Here is an 18,562-nt window from a genome sequence, read left to right as displayed (position 1 = left end):
CTGTCTTTGCAAAAGCTCGACTACTCAAATATCAAGCTCGATTCTAAGCTCAAACTCGCCTTATATAACAAATAGCATTACTCAGAGTTCAATATTTAACTCAAAAATTTGATCATCATTTTCTATGATTGAGTTTGGTTCAAGATATAATCAAACTACTTTTGATCATTCGTATGGTTGAGCTAGGTTCAAGATATAATCAAACTACTCGAGCTTTGATTAGGATTGCAAACTGCTTGAATCGGGTATCAAGGTGCTCGATTTGACTCGTGCAAGCTGCTCGAGACCTAGCTCAACTCAATAATTATCGAATTTAACACCAATAATGATTCAATTAATTCCTCTGAAGAATTCTACTAGCAATAAGAAACCAAACACACGTGTAGGATTAAGGAGTAGCTGAATTTACTTACGATCTAACTCTAATATCCATATGATTCCCAACTGGACATCCAAAAACCAGACATGTTCTTCAAGAACTTTATTTATACTCTTTTTTCCTAGACATAAGACACTTTCGAACATCAGAAAGTACCCATCGACGAAGCAAGAGATATTTCGAATTCACAACCGGCTGAGCCTCCTTCCATGTCATAAGTTCCTGCAACCACCGGAAGTAAAAACGAAAGCATAACCAGTGAAACAGCGGTAAAATACCATAGTCGATCTATCACATTAAGGCCTGAATCATGAAATGAAGTATTAGACATACTGCCTTCCATGAAGGTACGTACCATAATCACGTGAGCCTACATCAAGTTTAGGAGGGCAGATGACTGCAGGCATTCTTACTTCTATGCTACTAGGATTCACTCAAGGAAAAACACATGCCATTCGTCGGTTATCAGGGTATCAAACGGAATATTCAGGTATAGTAGTTGGTTAACACAGGAGATTATCGAGTAATGATAATAAGCAAGGAAGTAATGATCACTGCAAATGACATGAACCATATATAGGAATTGCAAAAGGAACTTACCATCATGGCCTAGATGGATTCATTGCGAGAAGCATGCTTTGCCCACCGGGAATGTATGTCACATTAGGTGTCCTAGCAAGAGTTGCAGCGATTTCTCTCGATGCCTCGATCCTCCTCAGCTCAATCAGCCCCATACCAGCAGTCTGGGTGGCTTCAGAAATTAACTTTGCAGCCTCACTTTCACCTTCTGCTCGGATAACAGCAGCACGCCTCTCCTGGTCAGCTTTCATCACAACGTACCTCGACCGCTCCGCCTCCTGTTGTGCCACCTGCTTCTGCTCTCTCGAGAATTCAGCACCATACGACAAGTGCGTAATCGCAACATCGGCTAGCTCGATGTTAAAGTCCCTGGCACGCTGTGTTAGTGAACTCCGGACCAATGCCGACACTTGGGGACGCTCGGTGAGAAGCTGATCGGCATTGAACTGTGCAACCACAGCTTTCAGCACCTCATTTCCAATGGAGGGAAGAACCTTCTCATCGTACTCAAGACCGAGGCGTTGATAGATTTCAGGAAGCTTATCCTCCTTTTTTCACAAACAAACAACAAGATTAAACGTTAATCTTCAAAGAACAAACTAAACCCCTAACGTTCATCATACATACATACAAGGATTTAAATTGCAGTTGCTTTATTGCGGTTGTGGATATAACGGCTGCTATTGCGGTCATTGCAGATATCGCGGTTGTTATTTTTTTCTAAATGAGTTGATTTTAAAACAAACTGTTTTTTTTAAATTAAAATAGCGGAATAGCAGTCCGTGATTGGTCGCTATCCACTAAATTGTGGCCGCAACCCATCGCTATTGGTGGGATTTCACTTTACACCATTATTTTCCAGTGTACTGCTATCCAGCCGCTATTTGAATCAGACATAGGTTCATCAGTACATACATTCATTCATCAGGCATACAAACATTCAAACATTCATCAGGCATGCATATATACATACATTCATCAGGCATACATACATTCAAACATTCATCAGGCATACATACATACATTCAAACATACATTGGGCATACATACACATAACCCATTTCATAATTTCATCCAAAAATGATATTTGTAATAAAAATTTAGTTCTTACGTAAAAAAGAAAACTCATTTACCTTAGGTTTAGAAAGGACACGAAGAGTAAGATTAACCATCTGGAGATCCTTAGTTCCAGAAATGGAGGAGAATGTGTGAGGCTTCATACGAATATCATAGATGAAGGGCTTTTGAAGCCATGGAACCAAAAAGTGAGTCCCTTCCCCCTCCGTTTTATCCAAGACTCCCCTCAAACGATCAAAGATCACAGCTCTTTCGCCACCGTCCACCGTGTACAGTGAGGCGTTGAGGACGGTCGCGGCAGCTCCGAGACCAAAGGCGGCGCGTGCGACGTTGGTTAAGAAAGAAACCGCCGCTTGATTGCTTCCCATTTTCTTGGAGTTCCTGATTTGGTTTCACTAACGAGGGTTTTCGATTTCTCTGGGAAAATGAGGGATTTTGGTAGGGGTTTATGTATATCACGGAACTTGGATGGAGTTGAAAATTTATAGGTTAAAGTGTACTAGAGATCACTGAATTATGTCAAAATAATTTTTTTGTCACAAAAGTTTTAAATGTTATAAAATTGTCATTATATTATCAAAACTATTACAAAATAGTCCCTATTATATATTTATTTGAATAATGCGGAATGATTACAACTTTACAAGTATATGTTTGAAAAATTTTGGCAAGAAAGGTATCAATGTCTTTGTACTTCAAAAGAAAAAACAATATAATATGGCTCTCTTATTATTTTTTTCTCTCACTATGGCCTTTCAACTCAAAAAATAAGTTCAATGTGGCTATTTTACCAATATTTTTCGTCATCAACAATTACAATACTGATGTATCAATTCACGGTACTAACGTGACGACCCACAATGTTGATGTGGTAGTCCGTGATAGTTGATGACATTGCAGATAAGATGGGATATAGACTAACTTGATAACTCAAACATGGTAGATGGGCTGTTACATCAATGCCGTTAACTACAATGTCAGCACCGTAACAGTCAAAAGAAAAAAAGTTGGTCAATGACCACATTAGGTTTGTTTTATGAGTTAGAGAGCCACATTGAGAGAGAAAAAAAATATGATAGTCATATTATTTTTTCAAAAGTATAAGGATCTCTTATGTATTTTTACCTAATATTTTTAATCAATTGACAACACATATATCCTACTATGTAGTTGCTCTAATTTGTATCCTCTAAGAAGAAAATATTATCTTTTATCATCAAGATCACTCAATAAGCTTAGTTACTATTATATTGTAAAGCATAATAAAATTGATATATTTAATGAACATTTTTTAATTACTCCATTAAATAAATTTAATAATAATTTATAACGGTGTGGTATATTTGATTATTTTATAACATTTAAATGTTTTCTTACCAAAAAAATATTTCAACATAGTTAAGTGACCTTTAGTATTCTTTACATTTATCAAAACTATTACAAAATAGTCACCATTATATATGTCTTTGAATAATCTGAAGTGATTATAATGCATTATTTTTTAAAAATACTTTTAACTAATTAACAACACACATCTTACAAATGCAATTATTTAAACTTAGATTCTCTAAGGAGAATAACATTATATTTTATCATTATGGTCAGTCAAAGAGTCCAGTCCCTATTATATTATAAAATATAATAAACTTCATATATTTAAGGGTAAATTATACATTTAGTACATAAACTATTAATTTTAGTTTATTTTAATATCTAAACTTTTAATTTTTTTTAAAACCATACGTAAATTTTAGTACCCACCGTTAAATATTGTAGTTTTTATTTCATTTTATTATCCCGTTCAAAATTCAACATTAAGTTTTGAATTTTTTTTGAAGTTTAGGTACTAAAATAGACCAGAATTAATAGTTAAGTTGTTAATGGCGGTTACTAAAATGAAATAAAAACTAAACGTTAGATATTATTTTGAAAAAATTAAAAGTTCTTCTACTAAAATAGACCAAACTGATAGTTTAGTTACTAAATGCATAATTTAAAATATTTAATGAATATTTTATAATAATTGATAATTTTAATAATTATTTTATAATAGTTTGATAGATTTAATTATTTTGTAAATTTTGGGAAGTTGAATGACTATTTTATAATATTTAAATGTTCTCCTCACAAAGATCATTTTAAAATAAATAAGGGGCCTCTAACATACTTTACCCCAAATATCTAAAAGGGGCTAAATGAACCCAAGTTAGCCCAAACCTAATTTTATCATCTTCTTCCTCTTGAAGCTCTAGCATTTCAGAAAACCCTAAATTCTTACACTTGAATATCACAAAGGGAGGCACAAGATTTCAACTTTACGAGTTCTCGAGAAAGGTAACCTTTCTTTATATATTGTACCAGTAATTTTCCTAGAATCCAAACAGAAAAAGCTTCTATTGTACCATAAGTTTTACTGGGGTTTTCCTGGTTTTCCGTTGAATGGATTTAGTTCTTCATAGTTTTTTTATAAGTTTCATAATTGTTTGAAGAAGCTTTGGATCTTGTTTCCTTAGCATCTGGCGTTTGGAATTGAGGAAAATGTTGTGATTTCATGGATTCTGCACACACACAAAATCCTCTTTCATAGATTTAGGGTTTAGGGTTTTGATTAATTCCATCGTTTAGTGGGTTTTGATTTCATGAATGAACATTGGCCCTCTAATTGTTGATGACCATTCATAGTTGTGAATCTGGTACTTGTGGAATCGGCCGAATTCCGATATCCGACGCAGGTCATTGCATGATTTTAACCAACTCTGCGTGATGTTTACAGGGGCGAAGTCATGGCACTAGCTCGTATTGGATCGTTAAGAAGTGTCCTTATTGCCAAGGAGGCAGTTCGTGTCGGTCATCGAACATTTGCTGCTGGGGCTGGGCAAGCAGGCAGTGGTGCACCGAACAAAGATGTAGAGAGGAGGGCACTTAGACAATTCGTTTTGGGTGCAGGGAAATCTGCTGGTAGGAATTCCTCGGGGCGTATTACGGTTTTTCATCGAGGGGGTGGATCGAAGCGGTTGCAGCGAAGAATTGATCTGAAACGAAGCACTTCGTCTATGGGCATTGTGGAAAGGATAGAATATGACCCTAATCGTTCTTCTCGGATCGCGCTAGTACGGTGGATCGAGGGAGTTACGGTCTGCCAGAGGAAATTGGATACGGTAGCGGAGTTTGCTCCGCCACGCAAGATCCTCGAACCTACCACGACCACCATCCGTGGCCAATTTCCTTTCTCTTCCCTGCCCGGGATGGTGGATCAAATGAAGGTAGCTTCCTTCTCTCCAGGACCGACGACATCTTCTCTAGTGGTTGGCCCTCCCACCAGAATGTCCCCTTCGTCAAACAGCGCCTCCTATAGTAAAGATGCAGGAAGCAAAAAAACTTGTGCGAGGGACGTCTTCTTCTCCGCCCTCTCCTCTCCAAATCCCAATGGGGAGACCGCATCCCTTTCCTTTGGTAACACTTTTGGTCTCCCGAGGGTGGCAGTAGCTGGGGCAAAGCCCGCTTTCTTCGCTTCGCGAACGAGAGAGGAACTCGGAGAAAAAAACACGTTCTCTCTTAGCGATGTCCGAAAGTGGAGACCGAATAGCGTTCTTTGGACACACAGGATCAAACGCAAAGCAGCGCTTTCTTGGCAGAGCATTAGCCAGCAAGATACTCTAGGGCCTGTTGGAGCCACCGAGCATAACGAATCGAAGCCGAAGACGGAAGGTAAGCCGATAGTCGAAGCCGATCGTGCACCGGTCACTTACATAATAGCCAGTCAGCAATTAGAACCAGGCAAAATGGTGATGAACTGCGACTGGTCCAGACCCTCAAAAGTCTTTGGCAAGCCCAAGGCAATAGTCCGTTAACCGAGTCCGAAGGTCATTCGAGTTATTCGTTTTAAGTTCGAAGGTTAGTTTAATATTCGATAATTTTTAAATAAAAATGTTTAAGGTTTAAACTTGCCTAGCTGAACCAGTTTTTCAATTCTACCATGATGTAAATATAATATCTTATAAAATTAAATATATACTACCATGATGTAAATACTAATATTATATATAATATGATTATTGTTAAAAATAATAATTTTTAATGGCTTAATTTTTATTTTGGTCCTTTATTATAGTGTAATTTTCATTTTAACCCTATTATTATTTTTTTCAATCCGTTATCTCTTTAACTTCCATTTAATTATAGCTCCTTGATCATTTGTGTTAAAAACATTAAAAATAAATATTTCAAATAAAATCATAGAATTGCAAAAAATAAAAATAAAAAAAATCCAAAGATAATTGAAAATAACTCGTTTATATATTTTTTTTTTTTTTTAAATAAATTAAGCATAACTAATTTTTACTATATATAAATTTCAAAACATAAATTATATTATTTTCTTTCTTTATGATTTTATTTTTTTAAAATTAAACATTTATTACACATGGCAACTCTTGATTAGGACACGTTATATTTTTAATTGAAATAGTAAAGGGACTAGCCTGATAGACAAAATGAAAACTGAATAGGCAAATAGAATTAAAAATAATGAAAGGATTGAAGTGGAATTTTCACTATAATACCAGAGCATGTTAATGTTTTTTTTTTCTGTTGAAAAAAATAAGATCGAATCGGGTTTTATAAAGAGTGAGGCCGGGTCATGTTCGAGCTTAGGATGATAAATCTTTGATTTGACCTAACCCATGATAATAGTATAATTTTTATTTATATATTTAGAGATAATTATTATAATATTTTTTCTCTATAATTTTTTGTTTAAATTTCTATTTTTCCAAATAAAAATAAAATTTATTTTATATATTTATGTCAGATTAAATGTAGATTTTTCCTTAAAAATTAGGTTTTGAGTTATATGGGACCTTCGTAGATCTGGTTCAGGCTAAGAGGTATGCTTCTCGGGTTGGGCCAAATTGCTTGAAAACTTAACCCAAACCGACTTGTTATTATCATTACAATTATCAATTGATTAAGTAAGATGAGGTGCGGATCCTTAATCAAGATTAATTGGTCAGATCTTAAAATTTTAAATGAAGAAAATTAGGATAATCATCTCTATGACGGGCCTTTTCAGTATCTAATTCGAATGGATCATCCACTAGAACGAATATCAATAATTATATTAAAATAACTATTAGAATAATTGTTCTCATATTTTCTCATAAACTTAGAATGAAAGTCACAGTTTAAGGATGAAATTGAAATGTTCAAAAATTTAGACATCAACTTAGAATAATAGTTATAATTTTAAAACATATAACGCAATTAACTCCACTAATTATACGAAAATAACTATTATGACAAAATTTTATCGTATTTTTACACAAACTTTGTTTGAAGTTTAAATTGATTTTTTAAATAAATAAATAAATGATACATATCGATCAATACAATCAATATCAGGAATTATAGTTATGCCTAAATTTTTTATTTTTTAAAAAATAAACAACTATAGTTTTGGTCCGTTTCAATACATAAATTTTTATTTTATTTTTTCAAAATCATACCTAACATTTAGTTTTTTTATTTCATTTTAGTATCTCGTCGTTAAAAACTTAACACGTTTAATACCTAAACTATTAGTTTTGTTCCGTTTTAGTACCTAAACATTCAATTTTTTCAAAACTTAATGTTAAATTTTGAATGGGGATATTAAAATGAAACAAAAAACTAAAGTTTTTAACAATGAGTACTAAAAGGAAACAAAAAAATAAACTTTAAGTATGGTTTTAAAAAATTGAAAGTTTTGGTATTAAAATGGACTAAAATTGATAGTTTATATACTAAACGCGTAATTTACCCTTTTAGGATATTTATTGCAAATGAAGTAAATAAAGTAATAAACAAAGAAGAGTTGACTAAGGTTGCTTGGAGGATAAAGTCAACGACTTGAATTGAATTTTAGGGTTTATTCTTGAAACCCTAGGGATCCAGCTTCGTCGCCGCCGCCACCTAGGAGAGTCACTCTCGCTGTGGTCACCCATTCGAGCTCCGGCCACCATGCTTGTTACTACCAAAATGCCAATATTGCCATTGTTTCGTAATAGTAAAGAGGAGTAAGTTAAATCCAACTAAAATCAAGAAAAATCGAGACATTTAATGGAAGCAATCAAGACTTCACTTACCCTTATCTGCCCTCTGCAATGGCCTTACTGACCATACCGATCTGACCAGGCCTGCAACATGCCACCCTTGCTTTAAGCATGCAATCAAGAGAGGAAATAATAAAGAGGCAACCGATCAAACGAACGAGGTTAAAAAAAAATCTAGAGATTAAAAAAAAACGAAAAATCAACAGAAAAATAAGAGAAAAAGAATAGAGGTTCAAATAAAAAAATGGAGAAGATTTTCAAGCAAAGAAAAATACGTAAAAGGGTTTACCTTTCGTCAAATCATTAGATATGGTATTTTTCATTTAATTTAACTTAGTCCCTTGATCAAGACTTTTAATCGTTTTAATTAGGTCTTTAAATTTTACGCGCATTATATTTTAGTCATTGCTTTATATCTTATGGATTATTTACTTATTTAACCCATGTTACTTTAGATTTTAATTAAAGGGTATCATCACATCTTTGACCACTGCTTTTTGTTATTTGTTCATTTTTAGTTCCTAGATTATTAATACTTAGATTTTAGTCCTCCATGATCATTACACATTATAATATGTGATTTATGCTTTAGATCCTTTTAAGTCTATCGTATATTTGTTTTGGTCACCATTTTAGTTTAGTTATTAAATGAATATGATGGATTAATATGTTGGTCCCCATAATTTATTTCTAATTAGATTGTTGTTGTTTTATTTCAATCCTTGAACGTTTTTTTTGGGTTTTTTAGGTGTTTTGTACTTCAAATATGTATACATATAGTACAAACTTTTACAACTTATTTATTTATATATGTATAAGTTATTGGAGCATATAGCAACAACCATTTTATCCGGTAAAAGCCATCCTTTTATCAACAATGTCTTTGTCATTTGATCCAATAGCCTTCTATTAGATAGGAAAATATTTGATAAATACTGATAACTCTCAGATGGAGTATTAGAACGGAAAAATCCATTAGATAATGAGCTATTGGTTCTAAGCCATCTCTGGCGATGAATCAATAATTCGAAGTGATTTTTTGTGTATTCTTGATAAACCAGTGTTTATATATAAATGTAGAAGGATTTGTTTAGAAAGTAAGAAGCCCCTTTGACATTTCTTCTGTTGAACTATATTTTGATATAACAATTTAAACCAAAATGTTTTTGGACTTGAATTGAATGTTTTCAGAGTTTTAAAAAATAATTCAAAGTCCTTAAAAACTTGGAATTGAGCTCAAAATGATTTTCTGGTCAAGTAGTACTGATACTGTTCTTACAGTATCGATACCTCATGAACAATATCGATATTGTTCATATGGTACCGATACGAAAGGTAAGGGAAGTATCGATACTCACTAGGTAATATCGATACTCACTAGGTAGTATCGATACTATCAGTATTACTCAAATTTCAGAATGCAAAAATGGTATTGATACCCAAAGGGGTACCGATACTACTCTGTATATTAGTATCGATACCATAGGTATAGTATCGATACCATAAGGCCCAACGACTAGTTTATTTAAAATAAACAAAGGTAGTACCGATACCCTCTGTACTGGGCAAATTTATTTTGCAGAATTTTCATCCTCAAACGGCTTTAAACAACCCCTAATGGCTAAAAACGACCACAACAAGATTCCAACATATAAATACAAGTTCAAGACACTTGAAGAAGGTTAGAGAACCTATCCAAGCATTCAAACACAAGAGAAGAAGTCTTTTATTCTTATTTTCTTTCTCTCTTGTAAATATTTGTTCTTTGTGAGCTTAATTCTTGTAAACACCTACCTTAAAGGGTTTTATTGTTTAAATTTCTTTTATTTTATTGTAAAGGGGTTGGTTATATCTTACCAAGGGAAAAAGATAGAGAGTTGTAAATGTTATCTCTTTGTCATATAAAAAGAAATAACAAATTAGTGAATTTGTTAGAAAATCCTTAGTGAGGAGCTAAGGTAGTAGAGTAGACTTGGTGGAGAAGTCGAACCACTCTAAATACTTGTGTCTATTGCTCTATCTTTTATTTCTCCTTACTCCCTAAACTATTTATATCATTTCCCCTTGTAAACTTTTTTCGGTTGTCGATTCTAGCTTCTGCAAATCCCAACATCTTCATCGACAAAGGATTATCGGTGTGAAAACACATAGACAAACGGTTGATCTTTGAATAGGGAAAAGAGTGGATCCACAAGATCCCAAATGAATTGGCTTATTCGAAAAAAGCCTTGTTCATTGGAAGATCTATCTCGTGCATGGTACTGCATGGTTACACTTTGCAATAACTCTGAATCATTCTCTTAAAGCTCACCCTTTTCATCATAAATGATTTGCTTGCCCCGAAATAACCCGGCCCAATAGGAAAATCCCAATTTATTGGAATTTTTGATACAATCAAATAGAAATCCCCAAGGGCGCCATATTCTAGGAGCCCAAACTATGTGATTGAATAAATCCTCCTCTATCTGTTGCGGGTCGAGTACTCATTCTCCTTCCCCTTCTTCAAACTCTGATTCATATTTTTTCATAGAGATTTCTATGATCAACGATAGAACAAGATTCATTTTGCATCATATATAAAGGATTTATCCGCTCAGACCGAATAAGTAATGTCACTCGATCAATATCAAACTAACCGTAATCTTTTTCTGTCCGTGAGTATCCCACCAGAGTGCCTTCTACTTCTAATAGGCCATGAACTATATCATAATCATTCTCAACGAACCCATAAGAAGTGATCCCATTTTTTCATAGGGTCAAGGTAGATACCAAAAGTCTTAAGCGACCGATCTGGTAGAACAACTCAAATATATTTGATTGCTTAACTAACTTATGGAATACCTTAAAAAACTTAGAGTGTCATCTTGAGGGTTATTCGAATGAAATTGATACCTTATGGTTATTCAATATTTATTTATATTCTATGATTTTTAAAAAGTATATAAGATATGTTTCATTTTAAATAACAATATTTTTATGTTTTATATAATGAAGTTATTTTGATAAATAAATATTCATTTTGAGTTTTTTTATTTTAACATTCCGTTATCTTAGTTTATTTAATTATTTGGTATATTATGAGGATATTTCACTCATTCTGTACATGTTATTTATTACTATCACATTCATAAATCATGCATTTGATTTTTCGTTAAAGGCAATATTGTCTTGTGTCGTGAGTTTATGGAATTGCTTCTAACATAACTAGATTTCAATTTATGTTAATTCATGTAGTAAGAGAACATCATTCTTAAATAAAATTGAGTGAATCAAATCATGTTTATCGAGTCAAATATTTTATTAAATAATTCACGCTTTTTCAAAATTTATATAAATAATAAAGGACTGTAATTTAAATATTGAATTCAAATTTGTAAAATTTCACTATTTTAGAGAATGTATAATCGAGAGGTATCAATTTTGCACATTGTGAGAATTCTTACCTTTCCCCACGCATAATCGACTCCCGAATCTTTAAAAATGAATTTATGCTAATAAGTAGACCAATATTCGTCTTTAAATGATTTTTATAAAATTTGTTTGAAAGATGTTTTTTTAGGTATTTGACATATCTGACCTAAAGATCGATGGCGACTCCAAATCAAATTTATCCTAAATTTCAAATTAAAGCGAAAAAAATTAATTTTCCAAAATAAAGTGATAATTATTTTAAATTTGATTATTAAAAAATGGTTATAACAGTATATATTAGCTAAGATTCACTTACCTCTGGTGTAATTTTTTAGTTTACATCATTTTAGGATTATTACATGAGAGGAAATTAAAAGTTGAAATTAATTTCTTGTTTTTTACCAGTAAATATCTTTTTATTTCTTATCATTAATCTCAACCTTTGATTTTCTTTCATTAAACGATTCTAAAATGTGTAAAAAGTTTTATTTTACACATGTAATTGGATCTTAGTCCTATATATATATATATATATCATGTAAAATTAAAAAGTTTTACACCTTTTTAAGATCGTTGAATAAGGAAAAATCAAAGGTTGAGATTAATAACAAGAAATGAGAAGATATTCATTGAAAAATAAATAAAGAGTTAATCTCAACCTCTAATTTCTCCTCATCCAACGATCTTAACCTATATATATTAAACTATATATAATAATATTTTAAATATCTTTAAATAAATTAATACATATATACCCTAAAATTTAATTTTGGTTTGATCAGAAACCATACTGTACAAAATTCATTTTAATCCATTTAAACTTTAATTAAAAAATAATCTTATAAAATTGAGTTAACTATATCATACTTCTCCAATCTATAAATTTCATTTCAAATTGGTCCCTAAAATTTTAAACATTTGAATATTATCCTTAAATTATGAGTATCATTCTAAATTAATCCTCAAACTTTTGAATATTTTATTTTCATTCCCAAATTGTGATCTTCAATCTCAATTGATCCCAAACTTTTTGAATATTTCAATTTTATCCTAAATTATCCTTATATACCAATCACATATCTTGTTAATAAAATCATCAGACCAAGTTACATTATTATATGTTTGAAAAAAAATAAAATTTAGGTTAAACTGTAGTTGAAATGTATTATATATTTGGATGAATTTGGGAATTAAATTAAAAGATATAAAATTTTAAGGATCAATTTAGAATGAGATTCATAGTTTGAAGATGAAATTAAAATGTTAAAAAATTTTAAGGACTGATTTAGAACTAAAGTCGTAGTTTGAGAATGAAATTAAAATATTTAAAAGTTTAAAAACTTATTTGACAAATCTAAAATTACATCAAATTAAACTGTGTTAAATCAGCACGCCAAAAATGACGGCTAAGATTGATCTTAAATTTAACCGTCCGATCATTTCCATCCTGAATCCAGCGGTCACAATGTCTCATAGGTAAGCAAAAAGCCCTTTTAAATTGCGGGAAGAAGACCGATGGCCGACTCTTTAGCTTGTCTCGCTAATAGTTGTTTTCCCGATCCATTTTGTTTTTTTTTTTAAATTTCCGATAAAAAAATTGTTCCTTTTCCCATTTTTAATAATATTAATAGTTAATTGGTCTAGGGTTTCTTGATCTACAGCCTTTTGTTTCCTTCTTCTTCGTGTTTCTTTGTCTTTCTGTTGTTGTTGTTGTTGTATTTCTTCTGCTTCGTCGCCGAAAAGATTGAAGGAATTGAAGAAAGGGTTTTCGACATTGGAGGAACAGTGAGCGAGCACTGCTATACTGGTAATTGATATTGGTTTCTTCTTTTTTTTTTAAGTTTTTTTTGGATCTAGTTTTGGGTTTCTCTAATTGGATTAGGGTTTTGTTGTATCAATCTTCTTCTGATGTAAAGATTTGGGCTATTGTCTAGTTAATGGTACTTAATTTTCTCAAATTTGAATCAGCAAGCTAGTTTTTCTTCACTTTTGATTTTAATTTTCCATGCATGATTGAAAATTATTAAATGTGAATTTCGGGCCTTTTTTTGGTGTTTTATATGGTTTAATCTGTTGGATTTGTGGCTCTTAAGGATGGGTAATGTAAATTGTTTAACGAGATGGGTAAAATTCAGTGTTTGGGCAAATGCATGCTGGAGCTGCTTTTATTCAACTATGAATAAGTTAAATTATTTCTCATGCTGTTCAATTTAGTTTCCATCGTCGGAAAAGCTTTACAATTGAATGTATTCGCTGTTTAATCGGACAATTTTGATTCCCATAAATGTTTTCTAGGGTTTGTTCTAGCAAATTTGGGTATTTCAAAAAATAAATAGTTCAAGGAAGTAGACAAAATGGTCAGAAGATTTTATGTTTGGGTAAATTGATAAAAAAGAGTTAATCTAAACTTGCTTAATGATACATTTACCTACCTTTACTCTTGTAGTTACTGTAGAAATCAATTTGGATAATTATGCTTCTATGGTTGATATCTTCAGAGTGTGGTGACTAAATCAGCAGCTCCTTTTCACTGAATAAAGGGATACAAAAAGAAGGGTGTTTGGGTTAAGATGTTGGCAAAGCGAGATACGTTTGCAGGAGAGTATTATTGTGGCCCATATGAGCCTCCAGGTGACTCAGAGGGATCTGGTAGCTCGGGACGAATTGATACCGAGATTACTGCTTCAGAAGGCTCAAGTTCCCCGAAGAGAAAATGTATCAGTTTGAACCCTGATAAAAACGACACTTTAGGTGTCAGTATGCAAGTTATTTCACTGTCAAAAATGTCACAGTCTGAAAGAAAGGGTTTGATACATAGGTTGAAACATGAGTTGGAACAGATTCGAATGTTTCAGAAGAAAGTTAAGTTGCAAAGGACAAATGGGGTCATTGTGTCATCTTCTAGTGATATTCTTAGTTGCAGCAATGGTCAGGTTTTAACTCATGCACGGGATTTTCAGAAATCGATGGCTTCTGGATCCGGGAAGAAGGGGAATCCTTTGAGTGGAAAGGCACGTGGTCTTAATCAGTCTTTTTCTGGGAAATCTGAGTCGGCAAAACATGCTTCAGCTGTAAACACATCAAATATTATGTTGATGAAGCAGTGTGAGGGTCTTCTAAAACGACTGATGGGCCATCAGTACGGGTGGGTTTTCAACCAACCGGTAGATATAGTCAAGTTGAATATTCCAGATTACTTTAATGTGATAAAGCACCCGATGGATCTAGGAACAGTTAAAAAGAAGATAGCATTAGGTGCTTATGGAAGCCCCTTTGAGTTTCATGATGACGTGAAGCTTACTTTCAGTAATGCAATGACCTATAACCCCCCTGGAAATGATGTCCACATTATGGCTGATACCCTTAACATGTTTTTCGAGGTAAGGTGGAAAAACATTGAGAAGAAATTACCTGTTATTAGTTCCCAGTTGGTACAAAGTAAAGCTCCTTCTGAGGACATGGAGACTTCTAAGTCAATGCCTCCTGCAAAAAAGAGAAAGACAACCTCAGTGGCCCAAGATATTGTAAAGGAACCTGCAAAGAGAATGACGGATGAGGAAAAACACAATATAGGCAGACAACTGGAATCTTTGCTATCTGAAATGCCTACGCATATCATCGATTTCTTGAGAGAGCACCGTTCAAATGGAAATGAATCTGGAGAAGAAGAAATTGAGATCGATATTGATGTCCTCAGTGATGATAACATGTTCACATTGAAGAGACTTTTAGATGACCATTTGCAAGAAAAACAGAAAATCCTAGTTAGAGGTGATCCTTGTGAAATTGAGGTACATATCCATACCTTATAAAGGCTGCAAGTTTCGCACCAGTGCTTGGTTTAGATGCTCCAATATGTATATGTATATGTATAAAAGCAAAATGGTCAAGTACTTCTAAATCTTATTTACTTTTGTTTGCTTTTTGGGAAATTTTCTGATTCAGGTAATGAATGAATCTGCTCCTAGTAATTCATCCATGCAACAAGGCAAAGGTCATCTTTCAAATCATTGTGCTTAATAATTAACCCACATGTTTTCCTTCTGACTTGTTTTCTGTCCTTTTCATTTGCAGGGAATGACCAAGCTGATGAGGATGTTGACATTGGGGGAAATGAGCCTCCTGTTTCAAGCTATCCACCTGTGGAGATAGAGAAAGATACAGGCCATAGAAGTGCAAAGTCTGTCAGTTCAAGCAGCTCTAGGTAATCACACTTTTCCCTTTTCCTTTTGGTATGCATCATGTAATTTGTCTTCCTAAGTAAATGATGAATCATCAGTTCCCACATTGTTTTGGATCCAAATTCTCTGTTCTCCACGCAGCTGAGTTACCAACCTACCAACATATGGTAAACATGATTGTTAGAAAAACTAGACTGGAAAGTTTTCAATTAGAGAATTGGTTCTTTAAATTTATGCTTCTGTATGTTATCTGCTGATCTAGTCACTTTTGGTTGCTTGTGCTGAAATTTGGTTAGGTAAATAACTTTTTTTGAACTCCCCCACCCTTGAAAGAGGAGGTAGATTAAATGCCTGTTGCAGGTGCCATTTCCGTGGCTGCTTACTTTTTTTTTTTTTAATCTTTGTGGATTCAGACTCTGGCAGTTCGGATAGTGAATCTGATGGTGCTAAAGCATCAAATTTGGTGGATGCAGTGAAGGTGTGTGCTGGTTCTATTTAGTTTTAAATGATAATTCGGACTTGTTTGACCTTCTAGTTCTATGTTTGATCCACTTTAAAGTTTAACCTTGTCCCAAGTAGTTTCGGATGAGCTGGATTACATTTTAACTAGTATCTTAATTTGCATTACCCCTTCAGGTACCAGATACTATAGATTCTGGGGCTCAATTAGACGAAAACCGGTGCTGACAATCTTCTTGATAAGAATCGTGAGTGACCAAGTTTTAATGTTTATATTTTTTTTCATGAGCATCGAAGGAGAAATGTTCCAATACCTATCTTCTTGCTTGAATGGCAAAGCCATGAAATCATATATACTCCCTTTAATATAAGTTTTGTCAATCCGCATTCTATATGCAGAATGTATGAGTGGGTTAGATCAGCTTGAGCAGACTTCTCGGCCAAATCCAAGTTCTGTTGAGTCAGACGGTTGCCAAGATGGTAAGTTCAATGAAAATTTATGAGAGTAAAAATGAAAAAAAAAAATTATATTAGAGTTGTGCCTTATTGTCTTTCCAATTAAAAATATAGGGGACAGTGCTCCAACTGAGAGACAGATTTCTCCTGAGAAACTCTATAGGGCTGCTTTATTGAAAAAACGATTTGCTGATACCATTATAAAAGCTCGAGAAAAGGCACTTCCACAGGTTAGATGAAAGGTTGGGTTCCTGGAACTTACAGTATGGCATACCTATTCTTTTCTGAGCACTTTTTGTCATGGATCAGGGAGATGTGGGGGGCCCGGAAAAATTGCGTCGGGAAAGAGAGGAACTGGAACAACGAAGGAAGAAAGGTTTGTACTTTAGTTGAGTGTATTTGCTGTGTGTTCAACTTGCAATTTTTTTGCTACATAGGTTTCCAAAATGGACAAGTAAACTTATTTACAATCTTTACATGTGAGCAGAAAAGGCACGACTGCAAGCAGAAGCGGAGGCTGCAGAAGATGCTCGAAGGCAAGCTGAAGCAGAAGCTGCAGCTGAGGCTAGACGGAAGAGGGAGCTTGAGCGAGAAGAAGCACGGCAAGCATTACTGAAGGTGGTAGAAGAATGCGTTGTATCGACATTTTCTTTCAAAAAAATGGCATCCTTATTAGTTGTGGACTCAATATCCAAATATTTCTGATGTTCTGCAGATGGAGAAGACTATCGAAATAAATGAGAATTCTAGGTTTCTCGAAGACTTAGAAATGCTTAGCTCCACCCCGGTCGAGAATTTGCCAAGCTCGGTGGACGGAACATGCTCGGATCACAACCTGGAAGCGCTGGGTAGTTTTAAGTTTGGGAGCAGCAACCCCTTGGAACAACTGGGGTTGTACATGAAGGATGATGAAGAGGAAGCCGAAGGTGAGCCGACAGGTTTTCCGAATCGAATAAATGATGCAGAGGAGGGTGAAATAGATTGAGATCTGCTCATGTACTCACAACAATGTAATCTTTTTCTTTTTGTAGCAACTTTTGTAATTACAATCACAAGTTCAAGAGAGTTTCAGTTGTGTCTAATGTAGTTTAAGAGGCTTCCATTAACCATGACTCGTTGAGGAACAGTACTAACGGACTCGATTTAAGTGGGACTAAACCCTATTATTTCTTAGGTAGCATAAATGAAATCTGAATTTATTTTTTGGGATTTAGGGTTCTAGAGTTTGTGTAAACTTTGTTCTCATTCTTTCTCACATTTTGGAGTTTGGTTTAGTATTTTGAAAATGTTGAGTTACTCTAAAAATAAAATATTTGGTTTAGTATTTTGATAATTTTACAATTTAATCTTTGATTTTTTTTATCCCTTTGGAATGTCAAAGCACTTTCAATTCTTCTTTTCAATAACAAGTTTTCTGTTTTTTTAATCTCAATTTTTCATGAATTTCTTATTTTTTCAATCAATCTTATTTTAACTTATTTTTCTTACTAAAATTGTATTTTTTAAATTTATTCTTAATTTTTCATTTTTATTCGATTTGATCTTCTGATTGCACTTGTTTGTATTTCTTTTTTCTCATCAATTCATTGATTATTTTATACTCTCTTCAATATTTTACCCTCAAAATATTTTCTTTAAAATATAATATTGTAATTATATCTTATAGGTTTAGATTGTATTTGATAGATTAAATAAAATTATAATATTAAAAGTATATATAGTTAGAGAAAGTAAAAAAAAATTGGAATCAAATTGTACCATAATATTATGAAAGTTTAATACAAAAATAAGTACCCAAATTATACTCTAAGGTAACTTTGGGTGCCAAAAGAATATTTTACTAAGGGGCTGTTTGTTTATCTCTTAATAGAACTATTCAGCGCTGAATGCTGAACCGTTCAGCATTCAGCGCGTTTGTTTCGCACCTCTGA

The 18,562-nt window shown here is 33.3% G+C and overlaps 3 protein-coding genes across 3 annotated transcripts; 2 read left to right on the top strand and 1 right to left on the bottom strand.

The window, feature by feature from the left end:
* Positions 1-317: 317 nt before the first annotated feature.
* LOC120212882 (prohibitin-3, mitochondrial-like) lies at positions 318-2,489 on the bottom strand. The gene is made up of 3 exons (XM_039211071.1): positions 2,092-2,489; positions 980-1,506; positions 318-601 (listed from the first exon to the last, which is right to left on the bottom strand). The coding sequence occupies exons 1-2, from the start codon at positions 2,401-2,403 to the stop codon at positions 982-984; spliced, it is 837 nt and encodes a 278-aa protein (XP_039067002.1). The 5' UTR covers positions 2,404-2,489; the 3' UTR covers positions 318-601; positions 980-981.
* Positions 2,490-4,258: 1,769 nt separating this feature from the next.
* Positions 4,259-5,933, top strand: LOC120212880 (60S ribosomal protein L2, mitochondrial-like). The gene is made up of 2 exons (XM_039211068.1): positions 4,259-4,369; positions 4,809-5,933. Exon 2 carries the CDS (start codon positions 4,819-4,821, stop codon positions 5,884-5,886), a length of 1,068 nt encoding a protein of 355 aa, XP_039066999.1. The 5' UTR covers positions 4,259-4,369; positions 4,809-4,818; the 3' UTR covers positions 5,887-5,933.
* A 7,259-nt stretch (positions 5,934-13,192) lies between these two features.
* On the top strand, positions 13,193-17,649 carry LOC120212875 (transcription factor GTE8-like). Its single transcript, XM_039211064.1, is given in 12 exon segments — positions 13,193-13,342; positions 13,982-15,326; positions 15,481-15,529; positions 15,610-15,739; positions 16,122-16,194; positions 16,353-16,387; positions 16,389-16,423; positions 16,575-16,655; positions 16,746-16,861; positions 16,941-17,007; positions 17,119-17,249; positions 17,347-17,649. Coding segments are annotated over 11 exon segments (2,208 nt in total). The 5' UTR covers positions 13,193-13,342; positions 13,982-14,105; the 3' UTR covers positions 17,617-17,649.
* Positions 17,650-18,562: the final 913 nt, after the last annotated feature.

Source organism: Hibiscus syriacus, unplaced genomic scaffold (assembly GCF_006381635.1).
Source record: "Hibiscus syriacus cultivar Baekdansim isolate YM2019G1 unplaced genomic scaffold, ASM638163v2 tig00110017_pilon, whole genome shotgun sequence".
In the NCBI taxonomy this organism is placed as follows: Eukaryota; Viridiplantae; Streptophyta; class Magnoliopsida; order Malvales; family Malvaceae; genus Hibiscus; species Hibiscus syriacus.
The sequence above is the reverse complement of the archived record's forward strand: the minus strand, read 5'-3'. Positions and strand labels throughout refer to the sequence as shown.

Bases quoted from the DNA above. Each gene is read 5' to 3' on its own strand.
- LOC120212882 (XM_039211071.1), bottom strand. From the start codon at position 2,403: ATGGGAAGCAATCAAGCGGCGGTTTCTTTCTTAACCAACGTCGCACGC. The intron at 1,507-2,091 runs GTAAATGAGTTT...TTGTGAAAAAAG, and splicing joins GTGTCCTTTCTAAACCTAAG to GAGGATAAGCTTCCTGAAAT.
- LOC120212880 (XM_039211068.1), top strand. From the start codon at position 4,819: ATGGCACTAGCTCGTATTGGATCGTTAAGAAGTGTCCTTATTGCCAAG.